At 36.3% G+C, this 17197-nt stretch overlaps 2 protein-coding genes across 4 annotated transcripts in view; both read left to right on the top strand.

Annotated features, from left to right (window-relative positions):
- The window catches only part of Rnf128 (ring finger protein 128), a 98114-nt gene extending 93100 nt beyond the window's left edge, over positions 1–5014 (top strand). For both annotated transcript variants that reach the window (XM_046420853.2, XM_046420852.2), the window contains exons 6-7: positions 41–209; positions 3587–5014. In XM_046420853.2, coding sequence (XP_046276809.1) covers positions 41–209; positions 3587–3720 — 303 coding nt within the window. In that variant the 3' untranslated portion in view covers positions 3721–5014. The remainder of the gene's footprint in view (positions 1–40; positions 210–3586) is intronic.
- Positions 5015–11164: 6150 nt separating this feature from the next.
- Tbc1d8b (TBC1 domain family member 8B) overlaps positions 11165–17197 on the top strand; it is a 72373-nt gene continuing 66340 nt past the window's right edge. For both annotated transcript variants that reach the window (XM_046420825.2, XM_046420826.2), the window contains exon 1: positions 11165–11430. In XM_046420825.2, coding sequence (XP_046276781.1) covers positions 11301–11430 — 130 coding nt within the window. In that variant the 5' untranslated portion in view covers positions 11165–11300. The remainder of the gene's footprint in view (positions 11431–17197) is intronic.

The raw sequence follows: 17197 nt of genomic DNA on the forward strand, positions 1-17197 counted from the left end.
GTACTCTGATAATCTTAACTTGTTCAAATGCTTTCCAAAGGTGGATGTTGAAGATGGATCAGTTTCCTTACAAGTCCCTGTATCCAATGACGCATCCAATAGTGCCTCTCTCCATGAAGAGGATAATCGTAGTGAGACTGCGTCATCTGGATATGCTTCAGTTCAAGGAACAGATGAACCACCCCTGGAGGAACATGTGCAGTCAGCAAGTAAGCACCATACTGAAAGGCAACAAATGACTCACAGATGATCCACTTTGGATCATATGTTCATCTGAGTGCTCCTACATTTTAACATTTGTTTCATTCACCCATTAACAAATTTCAGGTTTTTTTCTTCTTAAAATGATGCAAGGAAGAATGCACTCCTGCCTTAATTAATGTATATACAAATTCAAAAGCCCCTGAAATAGATGAAATGCATCAGGAATGAGTATTATTCACAAAAAAAGGGAAACATCCCTCTGACCCATTGAAATATGTACTTATTAACTACTTACTGAGGCTAAGGAGTTCATTTTAACTTTAAATTTTAGAAGGCATTGTTTGTCAGGCATTGTGGCAACAACTTGGGAGGCTGAGGCAGGAGGCTTACAAGTTGGGAGGCCTGCCTCAGTATCTTAGCAATACTGTAAGCAACTTAGTGACACTCTTGTCTCTAAAATAAAATAAAATAAAATAAAAAGGGCTGGGGATGTGGCTCAGTAGTTAAGGTTCTGGGGGTTTGATCCCAGGTAACAAAAATAAAACTAGAAGCCATTGCTTATTACAGATAAATCAGAAAGTATGATAAAGGAATCCTGAAATGATAAAATGGAATCTGATTTACTGAAGCTCAATTTATATCCAACTTCTCAGAAACCACCTTTTGTAGATAGGAACTATGTTTAAGATGGTATGTGCTGCCACCTGTTGACTGTGTACCGTGAAATGAATAAACTTAGAAACTAAATTTGATTATTATATTCGGAATTCATGTGAACTGGTATTGTAACTTAGCAGTTTTATATACCAATGGAGAAAATTTAGAGAATTTTGTTACTTTTTTCCCTATAAAGAGAAAAGATACCTATAAGAACTATTTCCCCTTGTTTAAACTCAAACTTTTTCTTGTTTTCTGTTGGTTTGAAAGTTTTTCCAGGGCTGGGGTTGTAGCTCAGTGGTAGTGCACTTGCCTCACATGTGTGAGGCACTGGGTTCAATCCTCAGCACCACATAAAGTAAGTTAATAAAATAAAAATATTGTGTCCATCTACAACTAAAAAATATCTAAAAAAAAAAAAAAAAGTTTTTCCAGCTGGGCACAGTGACACACACCTGTAATCCCAGTGGCTCAGGAGGCTGAGAAAGGAGGATCGTGAGTTCAAAGCCAGCCTCAGCAATGGTGAGGTGCTAAGCAACTCCATGATACCCTGTCTCTAAATAAAATACAAAATAGGGCTGGGGATATGGCTCAGTGGTTGAGTGCCCCTGAGTGCAATCCCTGATACAAAAAAAAAAAAAAAGATTTTCCACAATTATTATTTTGAGATAATCTAATTTTAGCATAAATGTAGAAGAAAAAGATGGCTTGTGAAAATTTCAGCTTCCTCTGACAAAAAACCTTTGCCCTCTGCAGGCTTATCAGTGCCATACATATCATTTCTGAAGAAGTCATGAGGGATACTACCATGCAAAAGCAAAGCGTATATTTCTTGTAATCTAGTCTTCAGCCATTTTTGAGTATAAGTCATAAGAATCTTAATAATATATTGATTACTCTAGCTATAATAGAGAACTACAGTCTATTTGTCCAGATGATGTTGTGTTCCTATAATTGTGTGGTAACAGAATTCAGTGAAGATAAAAGAGAGTGAACACGATAATTCTACCTATGCTGAGGTTCAAAAAAATTTCCAAGCTCCTTGTGTGTTCTGTTCTGTTCTTGTGGGGGTGGGGTGGGGAATGGGTTGAACTGCTTTTGCAGAGAATTTGAAAAGCAAATGAAATAATGATCCATGTTCCTCCTATAATCCTTTCCTGAATGAATAATGGTAACAACCATGCAGGTGTCCCAAACAAGAAATTGAGGATACCCTAGATTCTTCCTGCTGTCCATTCCTATTGATTCAGTATCCTTTTTCTTGATTCTTTTCCTGAATTTCCAACCTTAATTCCACAGAGTTTGAGCCATTATCTTTGCCCATCCCTGCTACTCCTCTCCCAATAAATTTGGTTTGTATGCAAGGCCCTACTATCTGTTTCCATAGCAAGACCCTAAGCAACTTAGTGAGACCTTGTTTCAAAATAAAAATTATAAAGGGCTAAGGATGTAGTTCAGTAGTTAAGTACCTCTGGGTTCAATCCCCATTTCCAAACAAACAAATAAAATACTGCTCTTCAAATTTAAGTACTCATCAAGTCACCTGGAAGGCTTGTTAAAAACAAAGAGCCCACCACCAGAATTTCTGACTCAGTGGGCCTGGGATAGTATTTGACAGTGAATTTCTAATAAGTTTCCAAATGATACTGATACTGCTGGTCCGGGGATCACACTTTGGGAATGATGGAGTAAGACTCCTAATTGTCAACCCTGGCTACACATAGGAATCACTTGGAGATATTTTAAACATTACTGATGCCTAGTTTCTACCTCAGAGCAGTTAAATCAGAATCTATAAAGAATGGGGCCAAAGTACAAGTATTTTTTATTTTAATTTTGAAATAATTTTAGATTAGCTGACAGAAAAAATGTTTGAAACATCATTTGAAGAATACTCATATGCCCAGTTTCCCCACATGTTAACATCTTGCATAAGTGTATATAGTCATCCAATCCAGAAAGTTAATGGATGAAATATTATTACCTAAAATACAGACCAACCTTACTCAAATTTCAACAGACCCACAAATGTCCTTTTTCTGTCCCAAGATCCTATATTACATTTAATCTCCTACCTCCTTAATCTCCAGTCTGTAATGGTTCCTTGTTTTTGTCTTTCATGCATTGACACTTTCAAAGACTACCTATCAGTTTTTTTGCAGAATGTCCATCAATTTAGGCTTATCTGCTAAGTTGCTAAGGCCATCCTTGAACTTGAGATCCTCCTGCTTCAGCCTCCCAAATTGCTAGGATTACAGGTGTACATCACCATGCCTGGTGGGTATAGTTCAGTGGTAAATATCTTACCTAATATGTGTGAGCTAATGGGATTGATTTACACTATCATCACCAAAAAAAAAAAAAGATTCAATAATTTTTAGTAGTGCCTAATTGCTAACAATATGCAATCAGGTTTAAGAACTGTTGTGTTTAGTGTAGAAAAGAAATAAAAGATGTAACTTTTCCTCTTAAGGAGGCTATAATCTAGATATAAATTAAGCACAGATACACGAATCAAAATAAATAATTATAAGTCAACATAATAATGCTATATACATGCTTTATGTAGAACATAGCATTAATCAATAATCACTAGAGGAGCAGAGAGTGAGTGTAACAACCAAAGTATAATTGAATTAAATAAGAAAGTTTCCTTGGAAAAGAATGTTTAATTTTGTCTTAATAGAAGGGTGAGGTTGTCCTAAAATATCATTTCTTTTCAAAGATGAAAATCTACAGCTGGTAAACCATGAAGCAAGTTCTGTGGCAGTGGATGTAGTTCCTCATGTTGACAACCCAACCTTTGAAGAAGATGAAACTCCCGATCAAGAAACTGCTGTGAGAGAGATTAAATCATAAAATCTGTGTAAATAGAAAATTTGAACATTTAGTAATAACAGGACTGCCAATCAGGACTTAGTTTACTATAAATGAACTGGATAAACCTAATAAAGTAAAAATGATATTGAAAGTGCTGAGATGACTAATATTATACTATAGTTAAATGGCTTAAAATATTTAACCTATTAACTTTTTTCCACAAACTCATTATAATGTTTTTCATAGGCAAGTTTCCTCTCACTAAAATAATGATAGCAACATTTTTAAACATTCAAACCTGTCTTCAAGTAATCATGTTTTTCATTTATAACAATTTTTCTTATAAAAATATATTGCTTTTAAAATGTGGAGTAGCTATAATCACTTTATTTTATGATAGCATCTTAATTAAAATAATACTACTTTAGCTTGGGCTATATGTGTCAGGGTTTTTCCTCCAGGTGCTTATATTGATCTGGAATTTTAATGTAAAAAGCAATGCAAATTTAGGCTAGTACTTCATGAAATATCTATTTAAAATCATTAAGTTGATAGAGCAAAATTAAAGCAAAATATTCATTTTAACTTTTACTTCTTTTTAAAATTAAGCTAAATGTACTTCATGAGAGTATCAAGCATAGTTTATCAGAGAATGTGGATTGAATTGGTTGATTGATTGATTGATATATTGTGACACCAATTGGCACAAGATTATAGAGGTTTCTTACAGAAATATTGCATAACTATTTCTCAAACTTATAGCATTTTCAAAAGCACAGTATGTAAACCACCATACTATTTGAAAATGTTAATGACAGTAAGTCACACAAAAATTGTTGATTGACTTGTGCATGAATTAGTCTACAGAAAATGTCTGTAAAATTAATCTATAGAAAATGTTTTCCAAACAACGTTAACTTTGACAATTGAGTTTACATTTGGCCTAATGGGCTAAAATTACATTAAACAAAAATTCTGTCCATGTAGCTATAATTTTTGTGAATTCTTGGTGTTTGAAAAAGAATTGATGGGGGGGGGGAGACTTCCAGGTGCCTTAATACAAAGTTTGAAGCTTCATCCACCAAAGTTAAATAGAGCTATTTAAAAATGCACTTTATTTGTATTCTGTGTGGCTTGTCTTTTCTTTTCGTTTTGTTTCCAGTGCAAATTCCAGCATAATTTAGACAAAAATAGAACAGACATGTATTTTTGTTTGCTGAATGTAGAATGAAAACATTGCATTCTTGTACACTGATTTGAAATGCTGTAAATATATCCCAATTTGTATTGATTCTCTTTAAATATAAAATGTAAATAAAATATTCCAATAAAAGTTTGTGTCTGGTATTTAATTTAGCTATCATATACTAACTTTTCATATATAATATGCCTGCGTTTTAGAAGAATTTGTTGGATGTAAATGGCCCAAAACTAAAACTTATAATGTATATTTACATATTTTATTACATAGAAAGTAAGTGCTGTAATTATAATATCACTGAACTAACAATGAATTTTTAGACATTAGCAAAGTCAATAATGAAGTTAATAGTAATTTGATGTTAAAAAAAGATCTTGATACCAATCCTAATTTATACTACCCATGACAAGAATCTTTTAGTAACTTAAAATTTCTCCTGCAAACTTTTCTTTGTGTGATCATTAGGATGTTGTTAATGAGTTAAGTGTATCTCTTTCTTTTGTCAAACATGTGAAGAATACATAAGTGCTTGGAATACCTCAGAACCATGATTATCAAACCAAATGTACACATCTTACATGAAAATATGCCAGAGAGGCATATGTGTGCCTATATACTTAGAGTTCATTTTATTTCAAGTTTCATAAGGGTTCTTTGGGGGGAGCATTTTTGCCCTTGTTGAAATTTTAACAGCTGTATTGATATGTAATCTACATAACAATGTACTCATTATAAATGTGTTTAGCAAATGCATAGAGTTATACAACTCTTATCACAATCCAGTTTTTAAAGATTCCATTGTCCCAAGTTCCAAAATGCCTATTTGCAGTCAATACCTGCTCCCAGGCTGGAGCCCCACACAATCAATCACCAATTCTGTGACTCGTGAGAGACTTCTGTTCTCAATAGATTTGCCTATTCTGGACATTTCATATAAATAGAATCATACAATATGTGGCCTTTTGTGACTGGCATCCCATTGGCATAATGGTTTTGAGGTTCCTCCATGTTGTAGCATATATCAGTAATATGTTTGTTTTCATTGCTGAATAATCTTCCATTACATGAATTTACCACATTTGGTTATCCACTCATCAGTTAATGAAATGAACCGTTAGATTATTCCAACTTTCTGATCATTATACATATTGCTACTATGCACATCCACATACAAGTCTTTGTGTGTATATGTGTTTTGGATTCTCTTGGGTATATAGCAAGTAGAAGAAATCCATGCCACCTTGAATTTTCTTACTACCTCTCTTTTATCATTTGATATACTTTAGCTTGACCATCAGACTTTTTATTATATACTGTCACATAATAATCCAAGTATTAGCTGATTCTTTTACCTGTGGCATTAGATAATATTTTTCTGTATAGGGAATTGCCAATTTAAGAAAGATGGGGTTTTTTATTTGTTCGTTTTAAATATACATGACAGTAGAGTAAATTTTGACATATTATGCATACATGGAGTATTAATTTTTCTAATTAGGATACAATTCTTGCGGTTGGACATGATAAGGAAAAAAAAGAAAGGGTTTTTTTGATTAGCTGTATGTTTAATGGAACTCACTCAGGTTTTGTTATCTTAAAAACACACATGGTTTCCAGGTCATACAGTAAAAGTATCTTTATAGAGACAACTGGAATGCTTTGAGCATTCCTTATTCCCCCTACATCTAGTTTTTATTCATTTATGAAATATTTTAAAGAACTTAAAGGATCTTAAAGAACTTAAAAAGATATAAATTTTTTTAGTTTTTTACCCTGCCTATTGCTTCTATGTGAAGTAACTTTTTAGTATTTTAAACACATTAAACAATATAAATTTTTTTGTGGTACTAGGGATTAAACCCAGGACCTCTCATATTCTAGGCAAAGAACCCTACCATTAAGCTACATCTCCAACCCTTTTATTTTTAATTTTTATTTTGATATTGTCTCACTAAGCTGCCCAGGCTAGCCTCAAACTTGGAACCCTCCTGCTTCAGCCCGCCAGACAGCTGGGATTACAGTTGTGCTCTGCAATGCCCAGCTAAAATTTATATTAATATACAGCATGAGAGTAAAAAATTCATTATTATGGTGGGTACTTTGACCTCCAGAGATATTCATTAGCCCCTAATATCACAGTTAATTTGGTTAAAAGGTCAAGAAACACTTACTAGTTCTCAACTTTTTTCTATGTAAACCAATCTCATGAATGTGAGACACCCATAGGTACACCTATGAATTTTAATAGCTAGAGAATATTATAAACAGGATTTGGTATGGATGTTTAGTGTCAATTTCCCTTTCTAGCTGTTTCCAACTGATATCCCAGGTCATAACCAATGCATTGTAGAACTTTCATGAACATTTCCTGATACAACTTTTTTAAAAAAGCAATTCAGTCATCTAAAATTTCTTAACAGCTTATTTTTTACAATGCCTATGTGGGTCTTATTGGAAACATGATTATTACCCACAATTTGTTGGAGCTTGATTTTCTAATTTGCTTTAACTCAGTGCATCTAAAACTTTAGTGTTCCTACAAATTACCTAGGGACCTTATTAAAATGTACATTTTGATTCAGCAGGTCTTGCACAGGGTTTGTAATTCTGGATTTTGCATTAGCTACTTGGTGATCAGATGTTGCTGCTTCAAGATTCTTAGCGAAGCTTTGAATGGCTATTCACTAGCAGTACTTAAACACTGAAGTTTACTGCTTCTAAATCTGCTGCAGACTATAAAAAAAAATCATAAACTAAGCTAGCGAACTTCATTTTAAATAGGAAGCCAATAAACCACCGAATGAAAAACTCAGCCTAATATGGGTTTGGAATTGCTATTTGGGGTTTCCTTACACCTTTCCTCATAGGTGATTGAGCTGGATGCAGTGGCACATGTCTGTAATCCCAGCAGTTTGAGAAGCTGGGGGAAGAGAATTTCAAGTTCAAAGCCAGCCTCAACAAATTAATGAGGCCCTAAGCAACCTAGCAAGACCCTGTCTCAAAATAAAAAATAAATAAATAAAAAGGGATGGGGATGTGGCTCAGTGGTAAAGCTCCTCTGGGTTCAATCCCCAGTTCCAAAATAAATAAAAGACGGAATCAACTGAAAGACTGACCTCTGGATAAATGAGGTGTTATTCATCTCCACATGGGCACTGGGCCCATAAACATTTGGCTTAGATAAATCAAAAAACAAGAATGGAAGCAGATGGACAAGTTGGGAAGCCATTATAATAATATAGCAAGGAAGTGCTGTCAGGCTAACCTAAAGCCATAGTAGGAAGATGGGATGGATTTTTTAAAAGAAAGTGGGGATTGGAAGAGAGAGGTTGGTGGAGGTAGGGGAAAAGGAGGTGATGAGAGAAAGTCTAAGATTATTCCAAGATACTTGGCTTCAGCAATTTGGTACACAGTAGTGCCCTTAAATAAGAGAACCTAGTAGGGAAAACATCAGTCAGGTGGGATTTCGGAGAAATGAGTTTGGCTTTGGACATGTTATGTTTGGGGTTTCTGTGGACCATATACAGGGACAGGATAGTGTTTTGGTTTGTAGTCAAATATATCTAGGTTCAGATTCCAGCTCTGCCATGTGTTTAACTGTATGCTGTTAATCCAGTAAATTCCAAGGTTTTTTGTTTTGTTTTGTTTGTACCAGGAATTGAACTCAGGGGCACTCAACCACTGAGCCTTGTCCCAGCCCTACTTTGTATTTTATTTAGAGACAAGTTCTCACTGAGTTGCTTAGCGCCTCACCCTTGCTGAAGCTGGCTTTGAACTCATGATCCTCCTGTCTCAGCCTCCTGAGTCTCTGGAACTACAGGCATGCACCACTGAGCCTGACTAAATTTGAAGTTTTCAAGTCTGTGACTATTTCAATGAAATTGACATGGGTGCATTAAAATAGGTGAACACCAGTAATCCCAGCGGCTCAACTTCAAAGCCAGCCTCAAAAATTTAGGTAGGCCCTAAGCAATTTAGCAAGACCATGTCTCAAAATCAAAAATAAAAAAGGCTGGGGATATGGCTCAGTGGTTAACTGCCCCTGAGTTCAATCCCCAGTACCAAAAAAAAGGTTGGAAATCATAACCTAGAGCTTATATTACTATACTGATTAATATTAATATTACATAATTATATATAAATTATAATTATAATAATTATTGCATTATATTGTTATTGTATTGCATAATCATATTGTTATAATTATATGATTATATATTATGTAATTATGTATATATATATATATTTAAAGTTTTGTACATGTTTCACATCTGAGACAATAAAACAAAATTGGCTTGGAAAGTATATTTTCTGAACCTTCATCTATAAAGTAAACATAAAGAAGTGTATTATTAATGAAAAAATAAATGATATAATGTATATTAAGTATCAGTACAATACCACCAATAATATTCAAGGATGTTTGCAATAAGGTCCTTCTTCTTAACAATTTACATTAACATGCACTATTGAACAATAAGGAGTGATATTTTATTTTTAAAAATACTTTTGGAAAAAATATTTATATTTATGAAGGCATAAAATAATCTGGCTAAAGCTTTACATTAAAAAGTAACTTAATTTGAAAAATGTTGTCTTTGCATGGTGGGTGAGATGTTTATTTACTAAAGCAGGAGCTCTCTGAAAGCTCTGCTCTGAACTGAAAGTAGGCCTGATCCCAAAACAGGGAGTCTGTGGGTATATCTGGAGTAAAAAGTAAAATAAATAAATAAATAAATAAAACAGACATTCATTTCTGCTCACTTTAACTTTTAAGGATATTAGAAAAGAATGTGGTTTGATGAGGAAGGAAATTAAAAAGGGAAGGAAAACTAAAAGGGAAATAAGAAACTTCATATCTCTGCATTTGCTGTGTTTGCTGATTTTTTACCAGAAAGATGAGAAGAAATGACTTTCCTTATTAACATCCAAATTGGGATGGCTTTTCCCAAGGATACTTTGCAGTCTGGGCTCTGGGAAGATTGCCTCTTCCCATATTCTCCAGAGAGCTGCCTTAAGACTTAACTGCCTTTTTGTGGAAGAGAATCCCGGATTGCACTTTTTTTCTCACCCACAAGAAAAATTACTGCTTGCAGCATGCTCCCACATCTTGGGAAGGCTAAGCCAGAGACGATGCTCCTTCAGGGCAAAGTTCCTGGGCTCCAGGACTTGGCATCTGTGTATGCCGCACTCCACAGTTTTCTAAACCATATGGCCTTGAGGATTCATTCCCAAAACACCTTGCCAAGAACCCTGGTTTGTACATTGTCTCCCAACTCCTTCCTTCCTGTAAACTTGATTCCCCTTTTAATGCACTCTTTAACTCTGGGGGAACTAACTTATCATAATAAAAACAACCCTCACAAATTCCTCATAGGTATGTCATGCAGATTACTGGCCTCTTTCACCTTAGTGTTGAAGCTATGTGTTGCCAGAATATAATAAAGAGATGAAGGCTGGCCTAAAAAGGTTTTTCCCCCCTTAAAAGAGTATAAGAAAGAAAACAACCAACAACAAACCTGTTTATAAACTGCTTGGATCTTGAAAAGGAAAAATGGTCTAGAGAGTTTCTTTGGCTTATTACAGTAATTCAATAAACAGGGTCGGCAGCGAGGGAAGGGAGAGATGCGTGGCAAAAGGAAAATGTGTGGCTTATGGAGATTTTATATTCTTTTAATATGAGCAGTTAGAGCTAGCTCAAGCGGGACAAAATTTTGAACTTCGACGAGGAATCATAGCACTGTGTGACCTTGGATAAGTCACCTCACTTGTTAGTGCTTTCATTTATTGATGTGGAAAGTGGCGAAGAAGATGTGATGTCCCGAGATCATGAGATCGCCTAAGTACACAATACCAAGCAAGGAGCACTACTTGTCAGTTGCTGCTACTGCTGCTTCCCAGAATGAGCCGTTACTACAAAATTCCGGAAAGTTTGTTTTTTACAAGTTAAAACCCTCGCTGTAAAAGGATGAGGTGCCCAACATCTTTATACCTAAGGTTAACTTATTAGAACCGAAAACGCTTTAAACTTTACACAGCCAAAACACGCTTAACAAGTGGCGGGACCCACTTTGAAAGCATCCCCCACCCGTTCTCAACCAATGCATTTTGGGAATTGTAGTTCCATGCTGAGGTCTCGTGAATACAGACAAACGGGCAGGAAACTACAACTCCCAATAGGCGAGGAAGCGGGACTATTTCCCAGTCGGGCGGTAGCGCTGTGGGAGGGAATTGGCAATCTTGCTGCCTACGTGGGAGAGAAGGGAGGGTTGGGGGAAGTGTAGAAACCTGAACCTGAGCCGCTGCAGCCAGAGGAAGATTTGGTGGGCGGAGAAGTAAAAGGGGGAAAAGCGGGTTGTGGGTGAGGTGAAGAGGGCATATAGGTCGCTGCTCCCGGTGGGGCACAAAGTTCACCGCGATGTGGCTAAAGCCTGAGGAAGTGCTCCTGAAAAATGCGCTGAAGCTGTGGCTGATGGAAAGGTCCAACGACTACTTCGTGCTGCAACGGCGTCGAGGCTACGGGGAAGAAGGTGGAGGAGGTCTCACAGGTAAGCTGTGGCTGGCCCTATTTGCCTCAGGACTCTGTTCACTATTAGTTAAAAGGTGGTGAGGAAAACAGTTACTCGTCGCTTTCCAGATGCCCGATCCTAAACCCTGGGCGGAGGGACAGGGGTTCAGCTCCCGCCGCCACTACCACCACCTTACCGCCACCACCACAGAGCCCTGGACGAGCAGTTGCTTTTTGGGTGGGACAAGGGAGTGGGGAACGCTTCTTTCAGAGGCGGAGAGAGAATCAGGCACCTGCCCTGTCGCTTCCTATGGGGGAGGGGGCTGATGGCTAGTGTTTAAGCTAGAACAGTCACATTTAGCCTGGTATTAGGGGCCAGTTCTCAGTTGTGGACTTAACTTTTCCCAAAAAATATATACCGATAATCACCACCTGGGGAGTTTTAAGTGTGTGTGGGGGGGAGGGGGTGGTATGGAGCACGGGAATGGCGAGGAGAAAGAAGCGCCCCCATCGCATCCTGAGAGGTAGGCATGAAATCGGGAATTGAACTGGGGAGAGGGATGTGGAAGAGGTCGAGGCATCGGGCTCAGAATTACTGACCTCTCCCAAATTTAGCGTCCTTTACTTGTCTCCAAGTTTTCAGTCCTTGGAGCTCCTCCCAGACTGTTACAACGTCGTAATACATTTCTCTTGAGTGTTTGAAGCTGGCTCTTCTCTCAAAGCCATGATTCTAAACCAAATCCATTAGAAAAATGGAAATTCAACGCTTTCTGCTTAACTCACACTGCCGTCCCCTCAATTTTTAGATTTAAAAATTAAGAACTGCTCCTTGGTCAAGTGTCTGAAGTCTCCAGAGAATGTTATTTTGAGGTCACTAGTCTTGGGCAGGGGCATTCAAACTTTTGGACGTTGGGGAGAGGAGAACTCTTTTTCATGATCATTTCTGGTCGGTATTGTGACCTTGCAGTTGGTAGACCTGGCTTAACTTAGGCAGCATGATGTACAGGAAAGAGAGAGGAATCTGAAAACCTGCATTTTAGTCCCATCCTCATCTCTTACTTGTTGGATGATATTTGTTAAATTCTTTCATTTACTCAGCCTCACAGGATCACTCTATGCTACAGTGAATGTTCAGATACAACGACTGTTAAGATTCTGTTCCCCACCTTTAAAGTGCTCATTATCTGGATAAAGGGAGAGGATGGAGTAGGAGAGGAGGAAGATCAGGCAAATTATAATTAGAATGAAATGATTGAAAAATTGAGTGAAAATTAATGGGGGATGTGACATTGATTTTCTTCTTTTGTAAAACAGTGCCTACTTCAGTTGAGAGGATAAAATGAAAGATAAAAGGTACCAAATCAATGTATGTTGTTAAAATGGTAATAAATGTGTGCTGTTATTTCCCATTTTTTAAAGCCACCTCCAAAGAGAATTCTGAGTTTCTACAGGTCATATATAGATAGAGATAGAAAATCTTGCAACACCTATTTATTTTATCCAGCTTTTAAAAAAGTTCTTTTGAAAATATGGCAACAAAAATTGCCACTATAAACTTGGTAGTTTGTCATTTTCTGGTTTTTAGAAATTATGGGTGTTATTTTGCAGAAGAGTTGCCATTTAGTAGATAACAGGTATTTTCTAGATTAAAATTTGAGAATAAGTTTTAATTTGAAAACCAATTACTCAGTCATGTAAATTAACCATTTGGGGCCATTGATAATAGGTCAGGATATATTTGAAACAGATCTTACATCCCTCTGTTAACAGCCTCAGAGGTAGTTAGTTGTCTACTATATTTTTTAAATGTTTTCTAATTGTAGATGGACACAATACCTTTATTTGTTTCTATGTGGTGCTGAGGATCAAACCCAGTGCCTTACGGGTGCTAGGCAAGTGCTCTGCCAGTGAGCAACAACCACAGCCCCATCTACTATATTTTGATTTCCCATAATTTTACTTGACCAGAATTTTTGCTGATCTTCTGTCTATATTTACCAAATAAGTGTATTTCACTTCATACAACTGTGTTTCTGAAAAATAATAGGTCAACCAAATGCTGAAGAATCAAGTCACAATAATATAGTGTTAGGTGGTATTTTTCTTGTTAAGTTTCCTTTATAAAATTACTACTTATTTTCTGTGTTTGAGTTTTCATTTTTCATGTCTTCTTAAACCATGGACCATTTGTATCAGTTTCTTCTCTCCATCCCACCCACCTCTTTAGTCATTCCCTTCTCTCTAGTATAAGAGGAAATTTATTTGTCTGAAGAAATAAACCAAGATTTCTGTCACATGGTACATGTTGTGACTAGTGATAAGCCTATTGACTTGGTGGTCAGTTTGTATCTCTGCATGATTATTTTACCCATAGTATTGACAGGATGCCTTAATTATTGCATGAGAGCTGCCATTATAAGACCATGTAAATTAAACAAAATGGACCAGAAAGGAGCAAAGAGCTATTTCTAAATTTGGTTCTTTTTGGATCAGAGCAAAAGAATATGCTTATTTTCTTGGATACTCAATTACAGTATTCTTACTTAAAATTGCACTTTACTATGTAAGTCCATATTAGAATTAGCCTCCTACAAGTTTGTGTGCCAGCATAAGCTTGCATTTGACCATGTTGTTTGCTAAAACCTAGTGATATGTTCTATCCATTTATAAAGTTAGCTGATACATTTTGTTTAATGAAGAAAAGATAATTACCATCCAGAAGTGTTAATGATTGTATTTTAAGATTTCATTTCTTTGCCATATAGTAATTGGCAATTGCCACCAGCCATGTAATGACTTTAGGTAATGGACTTAGTGAAGTTAGTTGACTCAGTTTTTTCCCCTAATAATGAAGTAGGAGCAACAGAGAACCCTAAGATGGTTATAGTAGGAGACTAGTTTGGAAGTTAGAATTTCGAGGTCCTGGGCTGGGGCTGTAGCTCAGTGGTAGAGTGCTTGCCTCACACGTGTGAGGCACAGAGTTCGATCCTCAGCACTACATAGGAAGGAAGGAAGGAAGGAATCGTGTCCAACTAAAAATATTTTTTAAAAAAGAATTTTGAGGTCCCTTTTCTAAATTTGTAAACACTTGTAGTGGGTGTCTGGTAGATAGCTGATCATTTGCCTAACTTTATCTATCTTAATTATCCTGGCTCACAGTGCAATGGAATTTTTGTGGAAACATTTATTATATATAAGGTTGTTATGCAGAAAAAGTAGTTTTCCTTCATTTAGAGAAGTAAATTACTCTTCTGGATTTTATAGTTACCTTACTGTTATCCCTTGCTTCTCCTGATTGATAAGGGTAATGACTCTTCTATGCCATTTTAATTTAGCACCTGGTTTTGTATAATTCAAATAAGGTATGCATATTTTTATTAAGCATAAATCAACAGTTTGCCCCTCTTGGCAGATGGGAACCATAACATGGGCTACATTTTATTAAGTACTCTAGTGTATGGGACTTAAGGAATATTTGCCAGTGAGGAAGCCTTAATTTGGGTAAAACTGCCCAAGGTGAGAAACTTTTTCTCTTGAAATTGTTCATACCTGAATAGTAAGCAGGTTCTTGGGTGTTGGATCAATAATCCCACTCAGTAAGCTTTTTTTTTTTTTTTTTTGGTACCATGGGTTGAACCTGGGGCCACCTAACCACTGAGAAACATCCCCAGCCCTTTTTTGTATTTTATTTAGAGACAGGGTCTCACTGAGTTGTTTAGTGCCTCACTAAAATGCTAAGGCTGGCTTTGAACTCCCAATCCTCCTGTCTCAGCCTCCCAAACCAGGATTACAGGCATGCACCACCATGCCCAGAAGTAAACCTTGTTTTTTTGTGGTATAGAACAAAACTACAAAATAAAATTTATTAAAATGGAAGATTTTAAGATATTGTTTCCTTATTTCTCTTTCATTTTAGTGTACTATACTTTGAAATTAAATCATCTGTAGTAACTAGAACATGATGACATTTGAAATTAGCTTTCTATTTTAAAGTGTTTGAAATAAGCTTTCCCTTTTATGGTATTTAGGCTTCACAAATCAACTGTGTAAACTATTTGTTATAAACGTATACATAGTAAACAATAAGTAGCCTTTTATAAAACTCCTCCTGATCATCCCTTGAAAATATAAATATTTTCTTCTGTTTTCCCCACCCCCCAACTGGAGTCCGGCTCTGAAAATGTTGGCATTAAGTATGTATTAGCAGAATATCCCTGTATTCCATGTTCACAAAGGAACCCTCTTATAAAATATCTGTTGCCCAAATGGTGGGCATGGCATTTTATATTAGGTAAGGAAAGATCTACTGCCCAACACACACACACACACACACACACACACACACAAATAAATTAATAAATTATCATTTTGACTTGTTTGAAAGAAAATCCCACAGGGCAACCCCTAGGGAAGGCAAATCACTTTGTATGTTCCTCTACCTCCCAAGAACATCAAATTTTAAAATTGTCTTTAAGGGTATAAAAAAAGGGAATCTCCTGAAAGCAGAAGGGAGAATAGTAGAGTAGAAGCAGGGGATCAAGGGGGAGGGAGGAGGGGAGGAAAAGGGGAAGAACTGGGGAACAAAGTTTCCAAATTATGCTATGTGCATGTGTGACTATATCCCAGTGCATTCCAAATTTATATATAACTGTAAGGTACCAATTAAAAATAAATAAATAAATTGAAGGAAGATCAATAAAGCAGAGTACAGGGATCAGGGGATAGTAATGGGAATTAAAATGGAGAAAACTATGTTCTATGCATTTATGAATATGTTAAAATGAACCCCTCTATTATGTATAACTACAGTGCACTAAAAATAAATTTAAAAAATAAAAATACCTTGAATTATCTCTTTCAATCAGAATGGGCAGCCTTATAGGAAACTTTGAGAAATGAAGAATGGTTGGTATCACTACTTTTTAGTCTTTTTTAAAGTCAGAATGAAATCTACTTGATTAGTTTTCTGATTACATTATAAATCTCTTACTCCCCCACAAACCTTTTGCACACAGTTTACATAGTTATGACTTTAACTCTTGAGGTTTGAGGATTCATGGCCCTAAGCTGAACTGGAGTAGTAGTTTCAATCTATGCATAAGGATGGAATGGACCCCATGGCAAAAAGGGGAGCTGGGTGCAGTGGCACACACCTGTAATCTACTCTACTATTCTCCCTCAGCTCAGGAGGCTGAGGTAGGAGGATCATGAGATCAAAGCCAGCCTCGGCAAAAGTGAGGCACTAAGAAACTCATTGAGATCCTATCTCTAAATAAAATCCAAAATAGGACTGGGGATGTGGCTCTGTGATCAAGTGCTCCTGAGTTCAATCTCTGGTACTCCCCAAAGAAAAACAGGGGAGAGGAAAGTTTGAGAGACTGTATCAATGGGTACCTGAAAAGGCATGGGGCTTTATAAGTAGGCAGTCAATAACCCTTCCACTACCACCAAGGAAGTATGACTGTATTGATCATCCTTCATTTCTTCAAACCTCCTACAGGCCTTTTTCATTCAAGTAGATCTTTAAAAATAAGTTTTTTCCTTATTACTGGGATCAAGGCCATCCCAGAGAGGGAAAGGAGTACAGTATGATTTGCCCTCCTTTGATGTTGTCTTTGGAATTTTCTTTTTTAACAATTCAACTGTAAGCTAATATCCATAAATGCACAAATGGACTACCAAATCCAATGACTTCACTTACCCCATAAGCTCTGCTTCTTTTATCTTCCTTGATTCATTAATATTTTTAAAATATTAAAGATTCTTTAATATTTTTATGATCTCTTTTCAGCCGTGTCTATAGTTTA

The sequence above is a fragment of the Marmota monax genome, unplaced genomic scaffold (genome assembly GCF_021218885.2).
Source record: "Marmota monax isolate L192 unplaced genomic scaffold, Marmota_monax_Labrador192_F-V1.1 WCK01_AAM20220418_F8-fsc00050, whole genome shotgun sequence".
In the NCBI taxonomy this organism is placed as follows: Eukaryota; Metazoa; Chordata; class Mammalia; order Rodentia; family Sciuridae; genus Marmota; species Marmota monax.